This window comes from Sarcophilus harrisii, chromosome 3 (assembly GCF_902635505.1).
Source record: "Sarcophilus harrisii chromosome 3, mSarHar1.11, whole genome shotgun sequence".
NCBI lineage: Eukaryota > Metazoa > Chordata > Mammalia > Dasyuromorphia > Dasyuridae > Sarcophilus > Sarcophilus harrisii.
The window spans coordinates 584834324-584855630 of NC_045428.1; the positions used below are offsets into that span (position 1 = coordinate 584834324).

Genomic DNA, 21307 nt, shown 5'->3' on the forward strand with positions numbered 1-21307 from the left:
AAAACAATCTACATCTAAAGTCTTAAAAATATATATGGTGTCAGGCCATGGAAAAACTCAAAAGAATTTTTTAAATCAAGTAAAAGAGGTAGAAGGAAACTTAGAAGGGAAATGAGAATGATGCAAAAAAAAAAATCATGAAAAAAGTCATTGGCAAATGAAATATACAAAAATACTGAAGAAAATAAACTTTTAAATGGAATAGACCAAATGGAAAGAGAAAGAAAGAGAGGGGGGAAGGAGAGGGAAAGAGAGAGGGAGGGAGGAAGGAAGGAAGAAAAAAAGGAAAAGGAAAGAAAAAAAAGGTACAAAAATCCAATGAAGAGAAGAATGTCTTGAAAAAACAGGACTGGACACATGGAAAAGGACATTCAAAAGCTAACTGAAGAAAATAATTCCTTCAATATTAATTAATGACTAGAAACAATATCAAAAGAACGAAAAAATAGAAAATAATGTAAGATATCTCTTTGGGAAAAAAATCAACTAATGTAAAAAATAGGTCAAGGGAAGATACTTTAAAAATTATTGCAAATAATGATTCTAGACAATTTATTTTAATAAATTATCATTTATTCTAGATATTCTAGAACCAAAGGGTAAAATAGAAATTAAAAGAATCTACCTATCTCAAAATGAAAATTCTCAGGAAAATTATTCTAGGTTCTAGAGCTCCAGTTCAAGTAGAAAATATTGCAAGCAGCCAAAAAGAAACAATTCATATATCATGGAGCTGTAGTCAGAATAATACAAAATTTAGCAGCTTCTCCATTAAAGGAGGGGAGGGCTTGAAATATGATATCCTGGAGGACAAAGGAATTAGGATTATAATCAAGAATGAACTTCCAAGCAAAATTGAATATAATCCTTCTGGGAGAAAATGGATATTTAATAATATAGAGGACTTTCAAAGATTCCTGATGAAAAGACCAGAGCTGGGGGGAAAAAAAAACTGACTTTCAAATACAAGTCTCAAAATTAGCATAAAAAAGTAAACATGAAAGAGAAATCATAAGCAATTCACTAAGGTTAAAACTCTTTATATTCCTGTGTAGGAAGATGATACTTGTAATTCCTAAGAACTTGATAATTATTAATTGGTGATTGTCTTTTATTCTCAGAGAACCAAAATGACATCACTATGTTAGAGTCAAGTTACAGTATATCTGACTATGGCTGATCAGACTAATATGAGTTTGGAATGCTCTACCACAGGTTAGACACAAATAGTTCTTATGAACAGTTGACGTGGGTTGTCTTTGCTTTGTGCATCTCAGCATTTTTTTCTGAGCTAATTCAGTTCTGTTTTGCTCTGATAAGGGCACACCATAATATGGGTTCCTGTGCCAGTGTCTCCTATGTTGTGCAATCAATCATAAAGTTCTTAATAGAGACCTTGAGAGTATAATTGTATCACTTTTTCTGACCACCTTGTGAGCACTCGCACTAATTTTTTTAAATAATAATTAGGGCAATTAAAAGGAGTATAAATAGAAAGTATGGGTGTCAGTTGACAATGATGGGATGATATCTAAAAAATAAAATCAAGGGATGAGAATGAGAAAGACACTGAGAGAAGGAACAATGGTAAGTTATCTCACATAAAAGAGTCACAAAAGAATGCTTCACAGTGGAGGGGTAGATGGTGGGATGGGAAAATGCAATAAGTCTTACTTTCATAGGAATAATTGACTTATAAAAGGAATAACATACACAGTTTCAGAGAGAATTTATCTTATGCGATAGGGAATTAGTACAGGAAAAGGATAAGAAAGAGGAGGAGATGATAGAAGGGAGGACAGATTAGGGGAAGCAGTAGTCAGAAGCAAAGACTTTTTGCGGAAAGACTTTCCCCCAATCCTTTGAGGAAGGACAGTGTAAAAGGAGGGAGAAAGAGAAGGATAAACAAGGGAAATGAGTTGAAGGGAAATATACAGCTAGTAGTCATAACTGTGATAAAAATCTTACAGAAAATTTCTCTGGTAATATACATTGAACAAAGCCAAGTTTATAAGAATATGTGTCATTCCTCAGTTGATAAATGGTCAAAAGATATGGATAAATGGTCAAGAGAAGTTTTCACCAAAAAAATCAAAGTTATCTATAGTTTTACCAAAAAAAAAGTACTAAATCACTATTGATTAAAGAAATGTAAATTAAAACTCTGAGGTGCCACTTTGTATCTATCAGATTGGCTAATATGACAGACAAGAAAAATGACAAATGTTGGAGGAAATGTGGGAAAACTGGGACACTAATGCACTGTTGGTAAAGTTGTAAATTGATCCAACTTTTCTGGGAAATAATTTTAAACTATGCCCAAAGGGTTATGTCAAAAAGCTTTGACCCAGCAATACCACTATTACAACTGTACCCCCAAGAGATTTTTCTAAAAGGAAAAGGACCTATTTTTATACAAATACAATTCGTGCAAAATCTTTTGTACAAATCTTTTTTGTGTGTGCGATGGCCAAGAATTGAAAAGAAGCCCATTAATTGAGGAATGGTTAAATAAGTTGTGGTATTTTATTTTATTGGAATATTGTGACATAAGAAATAACAAGCAAGATAGTTTCAGAAAAACCTGGAAAGACTACTATGAACTGATGCAAAGTGAAGTGAGCAGAACCAAGAGAACATTGTACACAGTAAAAAGTAATATACAATTATCAACCATGAATGATTTAGCTGTTCTCAACAATAGAATGATCCAAGATCATTCTGAAGGACTCATGATGAAAAATGCTATCTGCCTCCAGAGAAAGAACTGATAATATTTGAATGCAGATAGGAATTTTTTATTTTTTAAATTTTTCTTGTTTTTTGCCTGTTTTCTTTCACAACATGATTAAGATAGAAATGTGTTTTGCATAGATACGCATATATAACCTATATCAAATGCTTGCCTTCTTAAAAGGGGGGGAAGTGAGAAAATAGAATTTGGAACTCAAAATTTTTAAACGTGAAGGTTAAAAATTGCTTTTAAGTGTAATTGGCAAAAATAGATATTTTAAATAAAGGAGGGAAAAAGGGAACATGCTGAATTTCACTCTTCAATAGTTTTCCAAAATGGTCCCAAGATGCTCACCTCAACAACTCTTATGGGGAAGTTTAGCCCAGTCTGATGGCCTAGAAAACAATTCTCTCTCTGCCTCTTTCTGTATGTGTGTGTGTCTCTGTCTCTGTCTCTGTCTCTCTCTGTCTCTGTCTCTCTCTGTCTCTGTCTCTCTCTCTCTCTTGTAATCTCTCTCTCTCTCACACACACACACACACACACACAAAGCTACATCAGTCTTCAGGCTGACAAGGTTATAACCAGTTAGTAGAACATGAATTGGTCCTTCTCCAGTACATATCGCCTTGGCAACAGACATCAGCTTGCAGAAAGAAGACATCTCCATTTCTTCCTTAAAATACTCCTTCTGACCTTTGGGACTAATTTCTTAGAAACTGTTTCTTTCTTCTTTTTCCTAGAAGAATCTCAGCTGACCTCAAGCCCAGGAAACCAGACTTTTTCTTCTCCACATTATCAACAAGTCAATCACGGCTACGCTGAATTTCATAATGTCTCTCTTGCAGCTCCTCCCCCAGAATACCATCCCATCATGTTCCTGGATAGCATTCCCAACAAGGTAACAGATGCTTGTTGAAAGCTTTTATTTCATACTGGTCCTCCCACCCTGTTGCCATGCAGCCTGTACCAAGGGCTCACACTCACTCTTCCCAGGAGGTCCTCAGTGAGTCCATGTTGATTCTGGAGGGACACACAGACATTACAGATGCATGGATTGTGACGTCATCATGACACCGTAAACAAAGATCTGTTGTTCGGTCACCACGACCAATGTCTATGGAGTTATTATCTTGGCAAAGAATACCGGAGTACTTGGCTATTTCTCTCTCCCTTTTGCAGATAGGGCAAATTGACATTATCTGGCTTGCTCCCGGGGTGACCCATTAAGTGTCTGAGGACACATTTGAACTCAGATCTTCCTGGCTCCAAGCCTGGTTCTCCATCCTAGCTGCCTCTCTTGGAGATTTGCCTACCGGTAGTGTCCTTCCCAACAGTCTGCTACTGTCCCTGGCATTTTCAGCTTCATAGTCCCTCCTTTGGACAGAGATGTTTTCTCCAGAATAAATAATGCAGACTTATTTTCTGGGAAGCTTGGCCCATTGACACTCACCAACCCATTGGTTAGTTATTGATTATTGATTATTATTGGTTGGTTCCCAGGAGAAAACCCTAAGGGAAAAAGGAGAAGAGGGTAGAACAGATGTGTTACAACGCGAATGAAAGAGATGAGAAAGCCACAGAGCAGAGAAGCCCCATCAGTAAGCATTTATAAAGCACCTACTATGTGCAAGGCATTCAAGAACAAAGATAACAATGAAATAGCCTCTGGCTCAGGAAGCTTAGATTCTTATCAGGGAAGATAGCATGTAATAATAATAACTAGTATGTATATATAAAACATAAGTAGGTATATGGGGCAAGCTAAGTGGCGCCATAATGCTTAGAGCTCTGGATTTGAAGTCAAGAAGATCTGAGTTCAAATCTGGCCTCACTTTCTAGCTGTGTGACCCTGGGAAAGTCACTTCACCCTGTATGCCTCAGTTTCCTCATCTGTCTCCTGAGCTGGAGAAGGAAATGGCAAACGACTCCAATATCTTTGCCACAATAACCCCAAATGGGGTCGGGAAGACTGAATACAACTAAAAGCCTAAACAGAACAACATATAAGGATATGCAAAACAACTAGGAGATCATTTGGGGAACTGTCAGGAAAGGAGCAGGGATGACTTGATACTTGAGTTTTGGAGGAAATGAAGCATTGAGAGGGGCAGGGGAGGAAGACTGGTGAGGATGAAGAAGATGCCTTGGAGGATGGGTGGTGAGGGCCAGGGGAGGGCCTTAGTCACAGCCCATAGTAGAGGCCAGGTTAGCCTCCATCACAGGGTGAGGGGAAGGAGAAAGGGTGGGGCAAAAGGAAAGATGCCTGCCCGGGTCAGCTCCGCTGGGCTCTGGGCCCATCTCCTGGGCAGACGCCAGGATGACCCCTTTGGGGAGACCCGCCCCACCAGGTTCCGTGGGCCCCCTGGTTCAGACCTTCACCGCCAGCCTCTGTCTCCGAGATGATGGGCAAGGCCCCCGGGAGATGAGGCAGAGATGCTGCTGCTTTCCAGGAAGCAGCATTGGGCAGAGCGGGGAGCGGGCAGCCGGCCCTCAGCTGGGGCTGGGGAGGACGCGGGGGCAGATGGGGAGGAGGTGGGGGCAGATGGGGAGGGGGGGGCTCAAACTAGGATGCAACAAGGGCAGAGCCAGTCCAGGGGCTCAAGCTGCCTGATTTCTGGAAAGTTATTTTCACTGAATCCAATCTGGGTCGGTGTCCAACTCTGCTAAATGGGCCGATCTGTTGTTGCCCTCGGCCCTTCCTTGCCCCCCCAATCTCCTCCTCTCTTTTCTACTTCTAGAACGAAGACCAGCAGCCACAAGATGCCGAATGTTTGGACAACACGGGGAACCCGGAGAAAAGGAGTCCCCAGAGCAGGTACACCGGCGGCCAGATCAGGGTTTCTGCTTAGCGAGGGGCTGCCCCCCATAAAGCGCGAGGGGCTGTCTCCCTTACAGCGCCAGGGGCTGCCCCCCACAAAGCACATGGGACTGCCTCCCTTACAGCACGAGGGGCTGCCCCTTCTAACGTGAGGGGCTGCCTCCCTTACAGCGCTAGGGGCTGTCCCTCATATAGCACGAGGGGCTGCCCCCTCTTATAGCGCGAGCTGCTAACAGGTGTTTCTCTTGGGGGGGGGGACACCACATTTCCTTGCAGACAATGGCTGCCTCCCATCAGCCTCACTCTCAAACCTGCTCCATCCGCGCATCTCTGGCCCCTCACGTGCACCAGCCGGGCTGGTTAGCCCTCTGCAGCCAGCTGGGAACCTGGGTTCGGCGCTTGGTTTGCTCGCAGCAAGTTACATCACTGGGCCAGGCCGCTAAGCCCCTTGGCATTTTTAAGAAGTTTGGCCCAATGTGGACCAAAGGCGGAGGGGGTGGGGCTCAGGGGAGATCTCGGGGTTCTGCCCACTCACCTGTGGGGACACAATCTACTCCAGAAGCTGTTTGGGGTTTGTCCTGGTAGACCTGGGTCCGACCCTCTGCCTGCCAGAGGGGACTGAATCTGGAGGTACTGTGTCAGGCCTTGGCCTGCTTCCTGTCCCTACAAAGAGGGAGGCTGGAGCAGCCTCAGGGGAAGTCTGTACCTTGAGGGGTAGAAATAGGTGGGACAAAGGCCCTGAGCTCCCCGAGGCCGCTTTGGGTTGTAACCCCAGGGGATAGAGCATGGACCTGGGAATCAGGAAAACGCATCTTCATGGGGTTCCAATCCGGCCTCAGACGCCTCCCAGCTGGGGAACCTGACCAAGTCACTCAATCCTGTGTGCCTCAGTTTCCTCATTTGTAAAATCAGCTGGAGGCAGAGATGGCAAACCCCTCTAGCATCTCAGACAAGAAAATCCCAAATAGGGTCGTGAAGAGTGGGACCTGACTCAACAATAGCATCTCATGGGCCTATTCCAGGATGTCTTAAGAAAAAACCTGATAATTCCCAGTATAGCTTTGGAGAGAGCCCACACGGAGGCTACAGAACCATGGTCAATTCCCATTGGCCAACCCGGGGGTGGATGCTCCTTACCTGGGGCAAGCTAGTGAGCCTTATCAACCCCTTCTCAGACTCATTCTTTAAATACATAAAATAATATACATAGAATTACAAAAGAAATATAATTAGAATTGAAATCCAATTGTCAAAATATATTAAAAACTAGTTCATGGGCAGCTAGATGGTGCAGTGAGCACCAGCCTTGAAGTCAGGAGGACCTAAGTTCAAATCTAGCCTCAGACACTTCCTAGCTGTGTGATCCTGGGGGAGTCACTTAACCCCAAGTGCCTCAGCAAAAACAAAAACTAGTTCATGGGCCTGGGTCAAGAGCCCTTACCTTAGCCCAGGCACTTCTACTCAGTCATTCCTGTGTGTCAGCTGCTACTGCTATCTGGAGACTTGGAACATGTGATTAATGTATCCCAGTTGCCCTCGAAGGTCCCCCAAATCAGGTGGGGTTGGCCACATAGACTGCCATCCACCAATGAGAGGAAGCACCAAGTCCCTGCTGCTTCTCCTTTTCTTCTTTATCACCTTAAGTTCTTACTCTAAAATCCCGGTAAGATTCTAGAAAGTATGAGCCCTTATGAAAGCCGAGATCTGGTTGCTCCCAATAAGACTTTTTTTAAAAAGAAAAGAAAGAAAGAAATACTAAATAAATGAAGAACAAGTAAATAGATATTATCTTTCTGTGTGACTCTAGGCTTCAATCTCCATCATCTCTATCAATAAAGACCTAAAAATTCTTTTTCTCCCTGCCTCGCAGGGCTGTGGTTTAGGAAGGACTGTATAAACCTTAAATACAGATTATCAAAATGGGAATTATTACCCTGAGAAAGCATGATCAGCCTTTCTTATGAAATAGGAACCACATATGTAAACAGGGGTGTTTTGTTGCTTATTATATCTCTGTTATCTGAAAAAAAAAAAGTTCTATGTTGTTTGAAGTTTGTATTTTTGCTTTAAAAACTGAAAAGCATCCCACCTGCTGTCTATATTCCCATTTCTTCAGAAATTTGCCTTAAGAAAACAGGAAGTTTAAATGTCACCCTGCCACACGGACTACTAAAATCCCTCACCCCAACCTTGACCCCAGAACTTCACTGTAGGATTCGAGGGTTCCTTTGGTATCCTTGACAATGGGGTCAATGGAAAATCCTGTTTCTCAAGCGCTGGCTAATCCTGCAAGTGCCCTTGGTGCCAGCTTGAGACCTTTCCTGGGGTTCCCCACAAACGTGTGGCCTCCCTCCCAGCAGCAAATAGCAGGAGAAACAAGCCACAGAGCACGTAACCCATGTCCAGCCCGTTCATTCCTGAGCTATTCACAAGGAGAAGAATGACTGAAAAATAAGGCTGCTGCAACACAGAGAAAACACAGTTGGACATCTGTACTGAAGCAGGGCCTGGAGCATGACACAAAAGGGGCCCGGAGACTCACTGCCCAATCGGGGCCTCTTGTGATCAGCGGAAACTCGAGGCCCAGAGCAGGTGTCTGTGTCGTCTGCAGGGGGGGGGGGGGGGCAATCTGGAAACAAGGGCAGGGGCCGGACCAACACCTGGCTTAGCTTAGACTCCTTGAGCCTCTGCTCTCGCCTAGGATCCGGGCGAGCCCATTTGTTGCTTTTGAGTCCCATCCCGGAGAAGTCTGTTAGCAGGACCGAATTTCTTTGCTGTCATGTCGTCAGAGCAACACAAAGGGACCCTAAGCACCTTTGCTGGCCAGCCCAGGACCCAGATCATGGACAGCTAACCTAGGACGCAGATCACGGACTGTCTGGCCGACCACATGGAATCAGCCCCACTGAGGTGAGCGAGGGATGAAAACCGAAATCATGAGAAAAGAGCCAGCCCAGAGTCGTTCCCAGGGTTGATTAAAGGCAGAAATATTCAGACATGTTGGAACCTAGCCAACCAGCTAGCATCATCTCTGGGCCTAGGAAGTGTTCAGCTGGATCAGAACCACGGGCCAGTTTTCAGAAAGGGATTTTCTCTGGGAATCAGATCAGATTACCCAGGCCCACAGGAACGCTACAGAGGACTCAAAGTACCAGAGGAACTGTTCTCCCAGAAAGCACCGCAAAGCCACGTCCACCCCGAGTTGTGCTCATCGAACGCTCGAATGCATGGCTCATTCTCGGTCATGGGGCCAAATTCGTGGGGCTGGAAGGGCCCATGGAGGCCATCAATCAGCAGTCATTATTAAGCACCTGCTGTGTGTCAGGCACTGTGCCAGCTCCCACCCACCCACCCCCACCCCTGCCATGATTAGATGAGGAGGATGAAATCTAGTGAAGGCTGCAGAGTGGACGGCCCAGGTCTGGCTTGTCTGGCATTAGAGACAGTATGTTCTTCCCCTGTAAGAGCAAGACTGAGCGAAGTGAGTTACTTGAGCTCTGTGCCACTGGACAACTCCATTCAGTGAACATAGAACATCTGAGGGAGGGAGGTATTGGGGAGCATCAGCCCCTCTGGCCAGAAGGCAGAGCTTACCCTCCCCCTTCTCCACCTCCCTCCTGTGGCTCCATGGCCACTGTCTGGTGATCTGTCTCAGCAGGTACTGCCAGCGAACCTCTGGCAGACTTCCCCCAGAGAATGGGCAGATGAGAACCATGGCCAGTGGCACGGAGGTGGCTGAAGCAGCCGGGGAACACCTGGGACTTGGTCAATCTCAAAGACGCCAAGGCCATCCATTCAGCCTGGGCCATCACATCAGCCTGACCCGTTTTTCACTGGTCTTTGAGGACTTTGGACAAGAGAAGGAGGCTAAAGACGGTGCAATTCTGCCTCTGTTAAATCCAGTTCTCATGAAAATCGAGACATCACCATGATGTCGTTGGTGCTCTTTGAAAATGCAGGATGGGGGCAGCTAGATGGCCCAACGGGTAGAGTGACAGCCCTGAAAGCAGGAGAACCTGAGTTCAAATCTGGCCTTATAGATGCTTAATATTTCCTAGCTGTGTGACCCTGGATAAGTCTTTTAATCCCAATTGCCTCAGCAAAAAAAGCAAAAAAAAAAAAAAAAATGCAGGACAAACAGCAAGTGAACACCCATCATAGTAAAGATGCCGCATTTGGGGATGGGGACAGGGCAGAGAATATCCTGTACATGTAACCTCAGATGAGTGAGAGCCACATAGTCCCAGGCTTAGGAGATCACTAGCTCATCCATTAGTCCCCTGGGTCCCCCACATCAACCCGCCCCAAGCTGCCAGCCAAGTGCCCAGTTTGGAGTTCAGTAGCCATCCTACAGAGCAGGGAAAATGCTGGTTTTACATTATTGAGGTCAGAATGTCATAAAAATAAAGGTTTAGAATTTAAAGAGATCTTAGAAGCTATCTGGTCCAAACCGTTTTTATAGATGAGGAATTGTTATTATATAGTTGGGTCACATCCCTTCATGGCCCCTTTTGAGGTTTTCTCAACAAAGATATAGTTTGCCATTTCTTTCTCCAACTCATTTTACATGGGAGGAAACTGAGGCAAACAGGATTCATGAGTTGCCCAGGGTCACACAGCTAGGAAGTATCTGAGTCCTGAACCTCAGGATCTGCTCTCTGTGCATTATGGGTACCTAGCTCCTACAGATGAGGAAACAAAGACCTGATGAAGGTTGGCTAAGTGTCAGAGGGAGACTGGGAGGAAGACTTCCAGCATCCCAATGCAGAACCATATATCTGGTGCATATCCTGGCCCCAGCACTTCCTCCCTGGCTGGCCTTCAAAGGTTTTACCTCTGGGATCTCTGACCTTCTCCAATCCTGCCATTTGCTATCCCTGGGCCTCAGCTTCCTGATCTGTAAAATAGAGATAAGGGACCCTACTTCTAGGTTAAGAATCAACACCTGAGGTAGGCCGGATGACTAAGCTTGCCTCCGAAGGCCTGAGGAGTCAGAGAAGCCTCTGGTTACCCAGTGGATTAGCCCTTGCCAACCTGGCCAGAAAGAGTCTCTCCTTGCAGACACTGACTTTTGGAGAGGCAACCCACAGCTGCTTAGAGTAGATGGCCTTTCCCAGGGGAGCCTCCCTGAACCTAATCTACCTGAAGTGCTTATGCAAATGGCTTAGCTCTGATAGCCTTCCCAAGGAGGCTTCTTATCTCTTTTAATCTTTTTAAATATTTTACATGGGTAAAGTGCCTCTGCTGACAGTCTCTAGGAGGCCTGGGCTGGAGGAGGGGAACAGCTCTGGGCACCAAAGGGGAGGGAGCATCTATGAAACAGGGAAGGAGTTAGAAGCTATCCTAAGGGAGCCCCAAGAAGGGGCAGTGGAATTCTGGGAAAGCAAAGGGAGACAGAGGGGCTGAAGAAAGAGTTTTGAGGTTTTCTGCCCTCCTCCTTGCCCCCAGCCCCAACCTCCCTGGGCAAAGAGCCTTCCCTGCTCCAGTCCAGGTCGGAGCTTTGGGACTCTGATTCCAAATGAGGAAACCTAGGTCTCCAGCCCCACAGGATGGGAGAGATGCTTTGCCCAGGGAAGTGGCACAGCCCCGCCCTCTGCCAACTGGGTGCGATTCCAAGTGTCTCTGGCATCCTCTCACCTTTCCTTCCAGCACCACTTCAAATGAGATACCATAGACAAAAAGGTATGAACCTTAAGGCCCTATATAAATGCCCTATAAATAGCAGCTATTTGTCATGATTACTGTGGTTACTTCTACCCTCAACCCGAGTCCCAGACATCTGGGCCCATGCCCTCCCCCATCAGGTTTGGGCCCCCTCCCTGCCCCGGCTTGCACCTGGGTTCGTCTTGCCACCATGGCCCCCTGTGGGAGCTAGCCCAGTGCTGGCAGCTAGCAGGTGGAATGGCTCTCATAAACTCATTCCCAGCTAGGAGCTAAAGTAGACTAATACTAATCTCCTTGCCTTCCTAAAGGGCAAGCCCACCATATGCAATAGGGCCTTGTGGTCCCGTCTAAGCCTTGCAGAAAGGGCAAGAGTTGTTACCCTTCTTCGACAAGTGGGGAAGCTGAGGTTGAGAGAGGGGCGTTGACTTCCTAATGCTCATTCACTAATGGCAGAGCTGGGAACAGAGCCCCAGGTCTGCATCACATCCAACTTTGGTTTACAGCACCCAAGCCCGGAGGAAGGAAATCTCTGAGGATGGGATTTAGACCCTGGGCAGAGCGAGGGCCTCTGGAAGCCCCCAAGGTCACATATCACTGGCCACTGCTTGTTCCGCTTCCCTCTGGGCAGAGGGATGCCCCATGTGACCTCCCGGTCCTGGGGCCTGAGCCTGGCCTGGCTCCTGGCCCCTCTCTAGCAAACCCTTCCCCAGACATGAGGTCTGAACATGCCCTGCAGCGAACTCAGGCAGCCTGAAATTGGGGTCCTCTCCAATCCCACAGCCCAGGCCAAAAACCACCTACTCTGTATGGCTCCCAGCTTCTGTGACCTGCCTGAAGTCTCCCACCCACTGTCTGGGACTAGATTTGAACTCAGATCCTCCCGACTCCTGGGTCAGTGTTTCTATCCCTGAGCCACCTTGCTGCCCCCAACCACTCGGCCCAAGATCATTAGAGGACAGAGGGAAAAACACTAAGAAGATCAGAAAAAGTTGCTTCCAGGAAACGAACGTAAGTCTTCTAGATTCTAGAATCTGGGCAAATGAGCTGAGCCTGGACGGGAGCTGATGATGGGACAGCTTGGAGGCAGCGCCAAGCAAAGTCCCAGAGGAGGGAGAGGGAAGTCCAAGGGCGGGGAACCGAAGGCCAGCCAGCTTCACTGGACTGAGTGTGTGCCACAGCTACAAGGGCACAGAGGCATCGAAAGCTTTCATGTCAAGCAGACACATTTATGTTATAAAGACAACGGGGAGCACCGGAGTTTTCTTTAATAGCTTTTTTTTATTTCACAAATACACACAAAGGTAACTTCCAACATTCACCCTTGCAAAAGCTTGGGTTCCCAATTTTTCACCTGCTTTTCCCTTCCCCTCCCTTAGTAATCCACTATAGGTTAAACATGTGCAATTCTTGTGGACGTACTTCCCCGTTTATCAGAGCACTAGACTTTGAGCAGCAGAAGGAGGGGCCAGATTCACACTTGAGGAGTATCGTTTTATTGCTGTGAGGAAGATGGATGAAGAGCTAAGGGAGAAATTGGCAGCCAGGATCCCTCATAGCCGCCTGCTGATAGCCCAGGGTGAGAGTCATCCAGAGAACAAGCTGCTTGTGTGGTTTGGGGCAGTCAGTTCCTGCCTTCAGATCTCAGTTTCCTCTTCTAGAAAATGCAGGGGCCATAAGGACGGCTTGTGAGGTCTTTCCCAGCTGCTACTGTAAGGGGCTTCCTGGAGCACTGGCCCTGTGAGTAACCCCAGAGGGAAGGAAGTTACTGGGAGGCAGGATTGACCCCGCCAGGGCCTTTGCCAGCCTCCCCTTGGTCTCCCAGCCGAACACAGGGTTCTGTCCACTAGAAACATGGCCCTTGGATGAAGCGGTGGAGTCTCACCCCAGGCAGTTGTGGGATGGAGAGAACATGGAACCCTATGGACCAGTCGGTGACCTCCAGGGAATCGGGACCAGGAGCCTCCTTGTAAACACCTGAGGCCCAAGAACCTTGGGCTCCAGAGGCAGTAACAGCCAACCCAAGGGTACCGCAGACCCAAGTGGGGCTTCTCTGGGGAGGAAGAGCACCGATCATTTCCTAGGTGACCATGACACAGCTCCCCCGTAAAGAGAGAGGTCACATTCAGTGATGCCGTCACACAGCCCTAGTGCTTGGACTCCTGCCCCCTGGCTTTCCTCCCCTGGTGCACCGGCTGCCAGACTGATCAGTCCCGGCTCCCTGAGCTCCATGGCTCCTGTTCGCCTCCAGGGTCCAGCATGAAACCTTCTCTTTGGAACTCCCTCCTCTCCCCTTTCCAGTCTCATTATGCCTTCCTTGTCCCCCAAGACCCAGTGACCCTGGTCCCCTCACTACCCCGGGCACAAGACGCTCTTTCTTCTGACTCTGGGCATTTTCAGTGACTGCCCCTCATAGCTGAGAATCTCTCCCTCCTCATCACCCCCTCTTGGGCAGCTAAGTGATGCCATAGGGGATTCAGCAGGGGCCTGGGAGTCAAGAAGACCTGAGTTCAAATCCAGCCCTGTGAAAACTGAGCAAGTCCCTTCACCCTGTTTGCCTCAGTTACCTCACCTGTAAAATGAGCTGCAGAAGGAAAGGGCAAATCACTCCAATTTCCTGCCACAAAATCTCCAAATGGGATCATACAGAGTCAGTTACAACAAAGTCCCACCTTCTCTATGAAGCCTTTCCTATTAATCCTTTAATGTCCCGGCCTTTCCTCCAAAAATACTCCCATTTTTTATCTGTGTCTATCTTTTTTCTGTACTTGTTGGTATTCCCATTGTTCCCTCCATAGTCTGTGAGCTGTTGAAGAGCAGGGATTATTATTTTTTCTTTGTTTGTATCTCTAGTGCTTAGTGTAGTTTCTAGCCCACAGAAGGGGCTTAAGAAGGGCTGCTTGTTGACAGTGAAAAGGACTTCCATGAGCAGTGTGTTTTAGCAGAAATAATTTGGCAGAACTTCATTGGAGTCTCAGTAATGTCACTGACTTGTGTGGCCTTGGACAAGCCGCTTAACAGAAATTAGAAGGACCTCTTTTCCCCTTCAGGATATGGGAGACTAAGTGACATAGAAGATAATTTTAGCTTTGCTATTCTGTCACTCTTTGTGAAGATGGAAAAGCCACTGCATAAGAGAATAGCCTTCCAGGAACAGTTGTGTCTGCTTTTTTTCCTTCTTTTTTTCTCCTTCCTTCCTTCCTTCCTTCCTTCCTTCCTTTCCTTCTTCCTTCCTTCCTTTCTTCCTTTCCTTCTTCCTTCCTTCCTTTCTTCCTTTCCTTCTTCCTTCCTTCCTTTCCTGCTTCCTTCCTTCCTTTCCTTTCTTCCTTCCTTCCTCCCTCCTTCCCTCCATTCCTTCCTTCTTTCCTTCCTTCCTTCCTTCCTTCCTCCCTCCTTCCCTCCATTCCTTCCTTCTTTCCTTCCTTCCTTCCTTCCTTCCTTCCTTCCTTCCTTTCCTGCTTCCTTCCTTCCTTCCTTCCTTCCTTTCCTTCTTCCTTCCTTCCTTTCTTCCTTTCCTTCTTCCTTCCTTCCTTTCTTCCTTTCCTTCTTCCTTCCTTCCTTTCCTGCTTCCTTCCTTCCTTCCTTTCTTCCTTCCTTCCTCCCTCCTTCCCTCCATTCCTTCCTTCTTTCCTTCCTTCCTTCCTTCCTTTCCTGCTTCCTTCCTTCCTTTCTTTCTTTCTTCCTTCCTTCCTCCCTCCTTCCCTCCATTCCTTCCTTCTTTCCTTCCTTCCTTCCTTCCTCCCTCCTTCCCTCCATTCCTTCCTTCTTTCCTTCCTTCCTTCCTTTCCTGCTTCCTTCCTTCCTTTCTTCCTTCCTTCCTTTCCTGCTTCCTTCCTTCCTTTCCTGCTTCCTTCCTTCCTTTCTTCCTTCCTTCCTTTCCTTCTTCCTTCCTTCCTTTCTTCCTTTCCTTCTTCCTTCTTCCTTTCCTCTTCCTCCTTCCTTTCTTCCTTTCCTTCTTCCTTCCTTCTTCCTTTCTGCTTCCTTCCTTCCTTTCTTCCTTCCTTCCTCCCTCCTTCCCTCCATTCCTTCCTTCTTTCCTTCCTTCCTTCCTTCCTTCCTTCCTCCCTCCCTCCTTCCCTCCATTCCTTCCTTCTTTCCTTCCTTCCTTCCTTCCTTTCCTGCTTCCTTCCTTCCTTCCTTCCTTTCTTCCTTCCTTCCTTCCTCCTTCCCTCCATTCCTTCCTTCCTTCCTTCCTTCTTTCCTTCCTTCTTTCTGACTTTGATCTTCTCTATTTCTCTGTCTACTACCTTTCTTCATTCCATTTAGGGTAATGTTAGATCCTTCGACATAGGACCAAGAATCCCTGGAACAACTATGTAACCAAGCAGCTCCAAATCTTAATCTGGAAAGAATCTTTGTATAGTAAACTGCATTTCTGATATGAAACTGAAAACAAGTCAAATGCAAGGCGACGAATGATACAGCATAAGTGAAATACTTTTTGACTCCAGTTGCAAATTTAACCCATAGTGTTAGAACTCCTGGAGCCAGCTGTGTTCTCTTTGGAAGGTAGCAAAACAGAATGGTGTAAAGTAATACAGCTGTGAGAGGAAAAAAAAACGTTTCTGGGGCAGTGCCTAAGCTGTACAAACCGTTCATGCTTTCTCTATGGAGGAATGGAGGCTCTTTTACCTGTATTTTAAAAGGACATTATCTTAATAGCTTTTAGTTTTTTATTTATTTCCAAATTAACTATCTTCTGCACTCACCATTGCACATAGTGACCATGTTTAGCAACACAGGTAACATCCTATATTTGCATTCATCACCATCCATCTATTCTCTTCTGACTTGATTGTATTCATTGGCTATATTATTTTCCTTGTTGTGCCGTATTCAGACGAATCTTCCCATTTCTCCAAAACCCTCATTTCCATCATTTCCTTATAGTGCCATGAGATTCTGTTACATTCATAAAACCCAATTTGCTCAGTCATTTCCTAAATGCCAGACAGTCATTGCTGCTATGACTATTCTGCTATTTATGGACCTGTTCTTTCTGTCTTTGACCTCCAAACAGAGGTATCTCTGAGTCAAAGAATATGAACAATCTGGTGACAGTTCTCCCATGATTCAGTTTCCACGATGTTTGGGCCAATTCACAACTTTATCAAGCAACAGTTTATTAGTGTGCCTGGCTTTCCACAGCCCCTCCAACACTGACTACTTCTGTCTCTTCTCATCTTTGCTAATTTGCAGGGAGTAAAGTGAAACCTCAGGCTTGTTTAAATTTATATTTCTTTTATTAGTAGTGATTGGAATAGTCTTTCATATGGTTTCTAATTCTTCTTTTGAAAACTACTCCTATCGAGAACCTCAACTTATGATTTTATTTTATTGTGCAAGAGTATAGCGGAGAGGCAGTTGGTCTTGGAGCAAGGAAAAACTGGGCTTGAGTCCTTTCCCCAACACTACTGCTGGCTGTGTGACCACAAGTTAGTTACTTAATCTTTCAGTGCTGGAGGCAACTGTATATGACTAATATATAATATGATATGATAATATAACATAATATAATAATAATAAAATATAATATGAAGAAGAAGGGAGGCAGTATGGTATAGTAGATAGTGCAGAGTTCTCAGTGTTAGGAAGATCTGGTTCCCAGGTGGTTCTCTCACATACTGGCTGCGTGAACCTTGTCAAGTCATTCGATTGCTTGGTGATTTCTACATCCCAGCTTTCTTGGTCCAGGATCCATGTGACATTGTACCTCCCACCTCTAAGCCTTTATCCTGACTGTCCCCCACACCTGGAATATCCTCCTCACATCTGCCTTTCCATACTCAACTCAAATCTGACTTTCTGTAAGAGTCCTATCCTGGGTCTAAATGTTTCCTCTTCAAGATTACTTCTTTCTTTTCTGCATTTGTCTTGTCTCCTCTGCTAGATTGTGAACTCTTTAAGGAAAGCTGCTAAAGTTTTGCCTTTCTTTGGATCCCCAGAACAGCCCAGTGCTTAGAGCTCAATAAATGTTTGCTGATTGACTTAATGATCCATTGCACTACAGAAGCAGCTTTTTACTGGAGGGGCATCTTATACTGACGAAATAACAGAAGGAAGAGAAGAAGGAGGAGGAAATTATAAATAATTTATTAAATGCCTTTGTTAAGGAGAAGCTAGGTGGTGCAGTGGATAGAACACTGGCCCTGAGTTCACATCTGACCTTAGACACTTATTAGTTGTGTGACCCTAGTCAAATCACTTAATCCTAATCACTTAAAAAAATGTAGACTCTTGGCTAGCAGGGATTGTTGACTTTATATATGATATTTCTCTCTCTAGCACCCAGCACAAGGTCTAGCATTTTTTATTGTTCTTTCAGTCATGTCTGATTTTTCATGATCCCTTCTGGGGGATTGCAAAGATACTGGCTTTGCCATTTCCTTCCCCAGCTCATTTTACAAATGAGGAAACTGAGGCAAACAGGATTAAGTGACTTGCCCAAAGTCACCAGCTAGTAAGTGTCTGAGGCTGGATTTGATTCAGGAAGAGGCGTCTTCCTGACTTCAGATCCAGCACTCTACCCATTTCACCTGGAGGCCAATTAAATACATGTTGCTTGATTTTTGTTTATTGATTATTCCATACTGATGGAGAGAGTTTCTGTATAAGTTGTAGAGGGACTGAACTTTGGAGAAATATACTTAAAACAAGGATACTTACAACAAGGTGTTAACTCAGGGTTGTGAAGATCGCGTATTTTAAAATCAGCCAGAGTCAGGAATTCAGGTTAGGGGAAAATCATCAGTCTTTATTCTCAGTGAAGAAGGATCGGAGGTGGAAGAGAATGGGCAATAGCAATGTGTGTAGCTGAGCCAAGAAGCTAGCTAGACCAGCAGCCACAGGAACAGCCGCTAGGAGTATGGAACCCAGGCCCAATCTCTCCCAGCTTCTCTTCCTGTCTCTCTTGCCTCCACCCACCAAAATCGTCATTTCCTATACAACACATCAGGACTTGCATGGAGAGTGGGCAGGGACCATTCTTTATCCAATCATGTATATTAATAGAGTATAGTCCAATTACTATTTAGCCTCACGTACTTGGGACCTCAGTGCATCAACTCAAACCTCGCCCATTATACAGTGTGATTGATGAGATGATGGTTCTTTTGTATCCATATACGTAGTAGTACTTAGTGGGGTGATGAAATGTTTCTCTAGTTCATACATAATCAATATGCTGTAATGATGTAATTACAATAAGGTATTTAAGGGCTGAGAAGGACTGGAAATGGGACATTCCATCTTTGACCATCCTCCTGGGGGCTCTCCTGCCTCCTGCCTCCTACGCTAAGATCAAGACTGGGTCAGACTGTGACAGACACAGACTGTGAAGGAGACAAGACTGTGAAGGAGACGATAAAAACTCTAGATTCTATTCCTGACCATCCTCCTGGTGACTATCCTGCTGAAACCAAGACCCATTCAGAGGGCCTCCAGAAAGCCAGCCCAGACATTACAATAAGTAAGCTTGCTGTGCAGGTAAAAGCATAAATCTAGAAAGCTGGAAGAGGAAAAAGAAAGGAAAGAAAGAAAAAGGGGAAAGGAAGGGAAAGAAAGAGAAGGGAAGAGAAGGGAAAAAAGGGAAGGGAAGGGAGGAGAAAGGAAAGTAAAGGAAAAAGGAAAAAACTGAATTACAAACTTGAAATTGTCATTTTTTTTAAAAAGTAGGCTGGATAAAGATGTAAATTTAAGATTCAGAGAAAGGAGAATCTTTAGAGGTTTTTTTTACAACAGGGATATCTGAAGGTTAAATGGAAGAGATAGCTTGTTCAAGGTCACACAGGTAATGAAAAGCCAAGACAGATCTCAGCCCAACCTTCCCCTTCCCCTCTGGTGCTTCTGGTCTCCAAGTCCAAGGCTTAGTTGGACAAGACTCAACCAGGACTCAATTGGTCCCTGGATAAGAGGACCTCAGAGGCTCCTCAACTGCGCAGAAGAGGACCAGACCCTCAGGGGTAAAAGGCATAACTCAGCAAGATCATCCAGCAGTGAGGAGACCACAAATTGTTCTTATTTCTAGGTTCTTACTCTCTGTATTCTTCCAAGAAACTGGAAACACCAAGAAGGTGTTTTTTGAAGAGAGAAAGTATCCTTTCCAACTACTTCCCAATGAAGCTCATTCCCTCTAGAACAGAAGAAAACATGAATGAATTTTAAAAGTCATTGCTGATTGTGCTGGGAGGATCGCTTGGCTTTGGACAAACTGGGGAAGTTCAGGCCTCTCAGCTCCCCCACCCAATGGTACAGTCTGTTCCCTGTGACTATTGCACTATCAACTTGTCAGGCTTCAGGTAAGATTGAAACCTCACACCTACGCATGTACCACATGGAGCTGCAAAGCCACCTAGACTTTCCTCTGTGCTAATGACATGATGCTGTCCCCAGACTGGAAAGAAAAAGTCATGATCTCAACGAGAGCGGCCAAAACACTACAGCTTTGTGTTGTCCATCAGTCAGTCCATCAGTCCGTCTGTCTGTCAACCTGTCAGTCCGTCTGTCCACCCATCAGTCCATCTGTCAGTCCATCTATCTGTCCATCCATCAGTCCTTCAGTCCATTCGTCAGTCCATCAGTCCATTCATCAGTACGTCTGTCTGTCTATCTGTCAGTCCATCTGTCTGTCCATCCATCAGTCTGTTTGTCTGTCCATCATTCAGTCCATCTGTCCATCCATCATTCCATCAGTCCATCCGTCAGTCCATCAGTCTATTCATCAGTCCATCTGTCTGTCCATCCCTCAGTCCATCAGTCCATCCGTCAGTCCGCCATTGTCTTATTTGCAGCATTATGTGTGAGTCACAGGACATAGTAACAGAGCCAAGCTTGTGGGGTGGAAAACGTGGATGATGAAAATAATGCTGAGCAGATGGTTAGAGAACAAGGTAAACACAAAACAAGAACGCACTGGCAAAACTCTGCATTGCCTTGGACCCAAAACTCCAGGGAAACCTGGCTGGCATTCAGGAAGCCAAAAGTGATGGGAAGAGCCCCCAGCCCACCCACCCCACCCACCCAAGGAAGCTGGAAGGACTCCCGAATCTCTGTCCCCTCCCGGAGAATAGCAGAAGTAGGATGCCCAAGAAAACATAGGAAGGCAAAGGAATATGGATGAGCCTTGGAAGTGAGGACTGAAGACTGGAAAATGGAGAGGAGTCCCAGGGATCCCAAGGAGGAAGGAGCTGAAATGTGCTTCTGCCAGGACACAAAGACCATCCAGGCTCTCACCCACATTATTAGCCAAGGCCTGAAAACTCTTGAGTAAGCTAGAGAGATAAAGTACTGAACCCAGAGTTGTGAGCACAGATAACACCTTAAACTTACTGTTAGACCTTGGGCAAGCCTGAGCACTTCAGCCTGAGTTTCCTCATTTGTAAAGTGGGGGAGGAGGGAGGAAAAGAAGGGAGAAGGAAAGGAAGGGAATAAGGAGGGAAGGAGGAAAGAGGGAAAAAGGAAGGAAAGGGAAAGAAAGAAGGAAGGGAAGGGGAAGGGAAAGGGGGAAGGATAGAGGAGCAAGGGAAAAGAGAATAGGAAAGGGGAAAGGGGGGGAAAAAGAAAGGAAAGGAGGAAAGAAGGAAGGAAAAGGAGGAAGTGCTTAATATGTGCAAGGTACTGTGCTAAGAGGATATAATCGCACCTATCTCCCAGGATCATGAATTTAAATCTGACCTCAGACACTTAGTAGTTGTGTGACTCTGGGCAAGTCACCTAACTCTGCCTCAGTTTCCTCATCTGTAAAATGAGCTGGAGAAGAAGTGGTAAACTACATCAGTAGCTTATCCAATAAAACTCCAAAGGGGGTTATGAAAGAACAGATCTCCCAGACTTGTCATGAGGATCCAATGAGATAATATATATGAAGTGCTTTACAGACCTTAAAAAGTTATTATTTGAGATAGTGCAGAGGATAGAACACTGGGCTTAAAGTTGAGAAGACTCATCATTGTTATGAGTTCAAAATTGGCCTTAAACACTAGTTATGTGATGCTGAGCAAGACATTTCACCTTATTTACTTCAGTTTCCCCATCTGTAAAACCAGCTGGAAAACAAAATGGCAAACCACCCCAGAATCTTTGCCAAGATAACTCCA

At 45.5% G+C, this 21307-nt stretch overlaps 1 protein-coding gene across 4 annotated transcripts in view; it reads left to right on the top strand.

Moving 5' to 3' along the window:
- The window catches only part of MORN1 (MORN repeat containing 1), a 213603-nt gene that overhangs the window by 125287 nt on the left and 67009 nt on the right, over positions 1–21307 (top strand). For 3 of the 4 annotated variants that reach the window (XM_031962999.1, XM_031963002.1, XM_031963000.1), the window contains exons 11-12: positions 3475–3632; positions 5473–5549. In XM_031962999.1, coding sequence (XP_031818859.1) covers positions 3475–3632; positions 5473–5549 — 235 coding nt within the window. The remainder of the gene's footprint in view (positions 1–3474; positions 3633–5472; positions 5550–21307) is intronic. The other variant, XM_031963001.1, reaches the window with a different exon arrangement.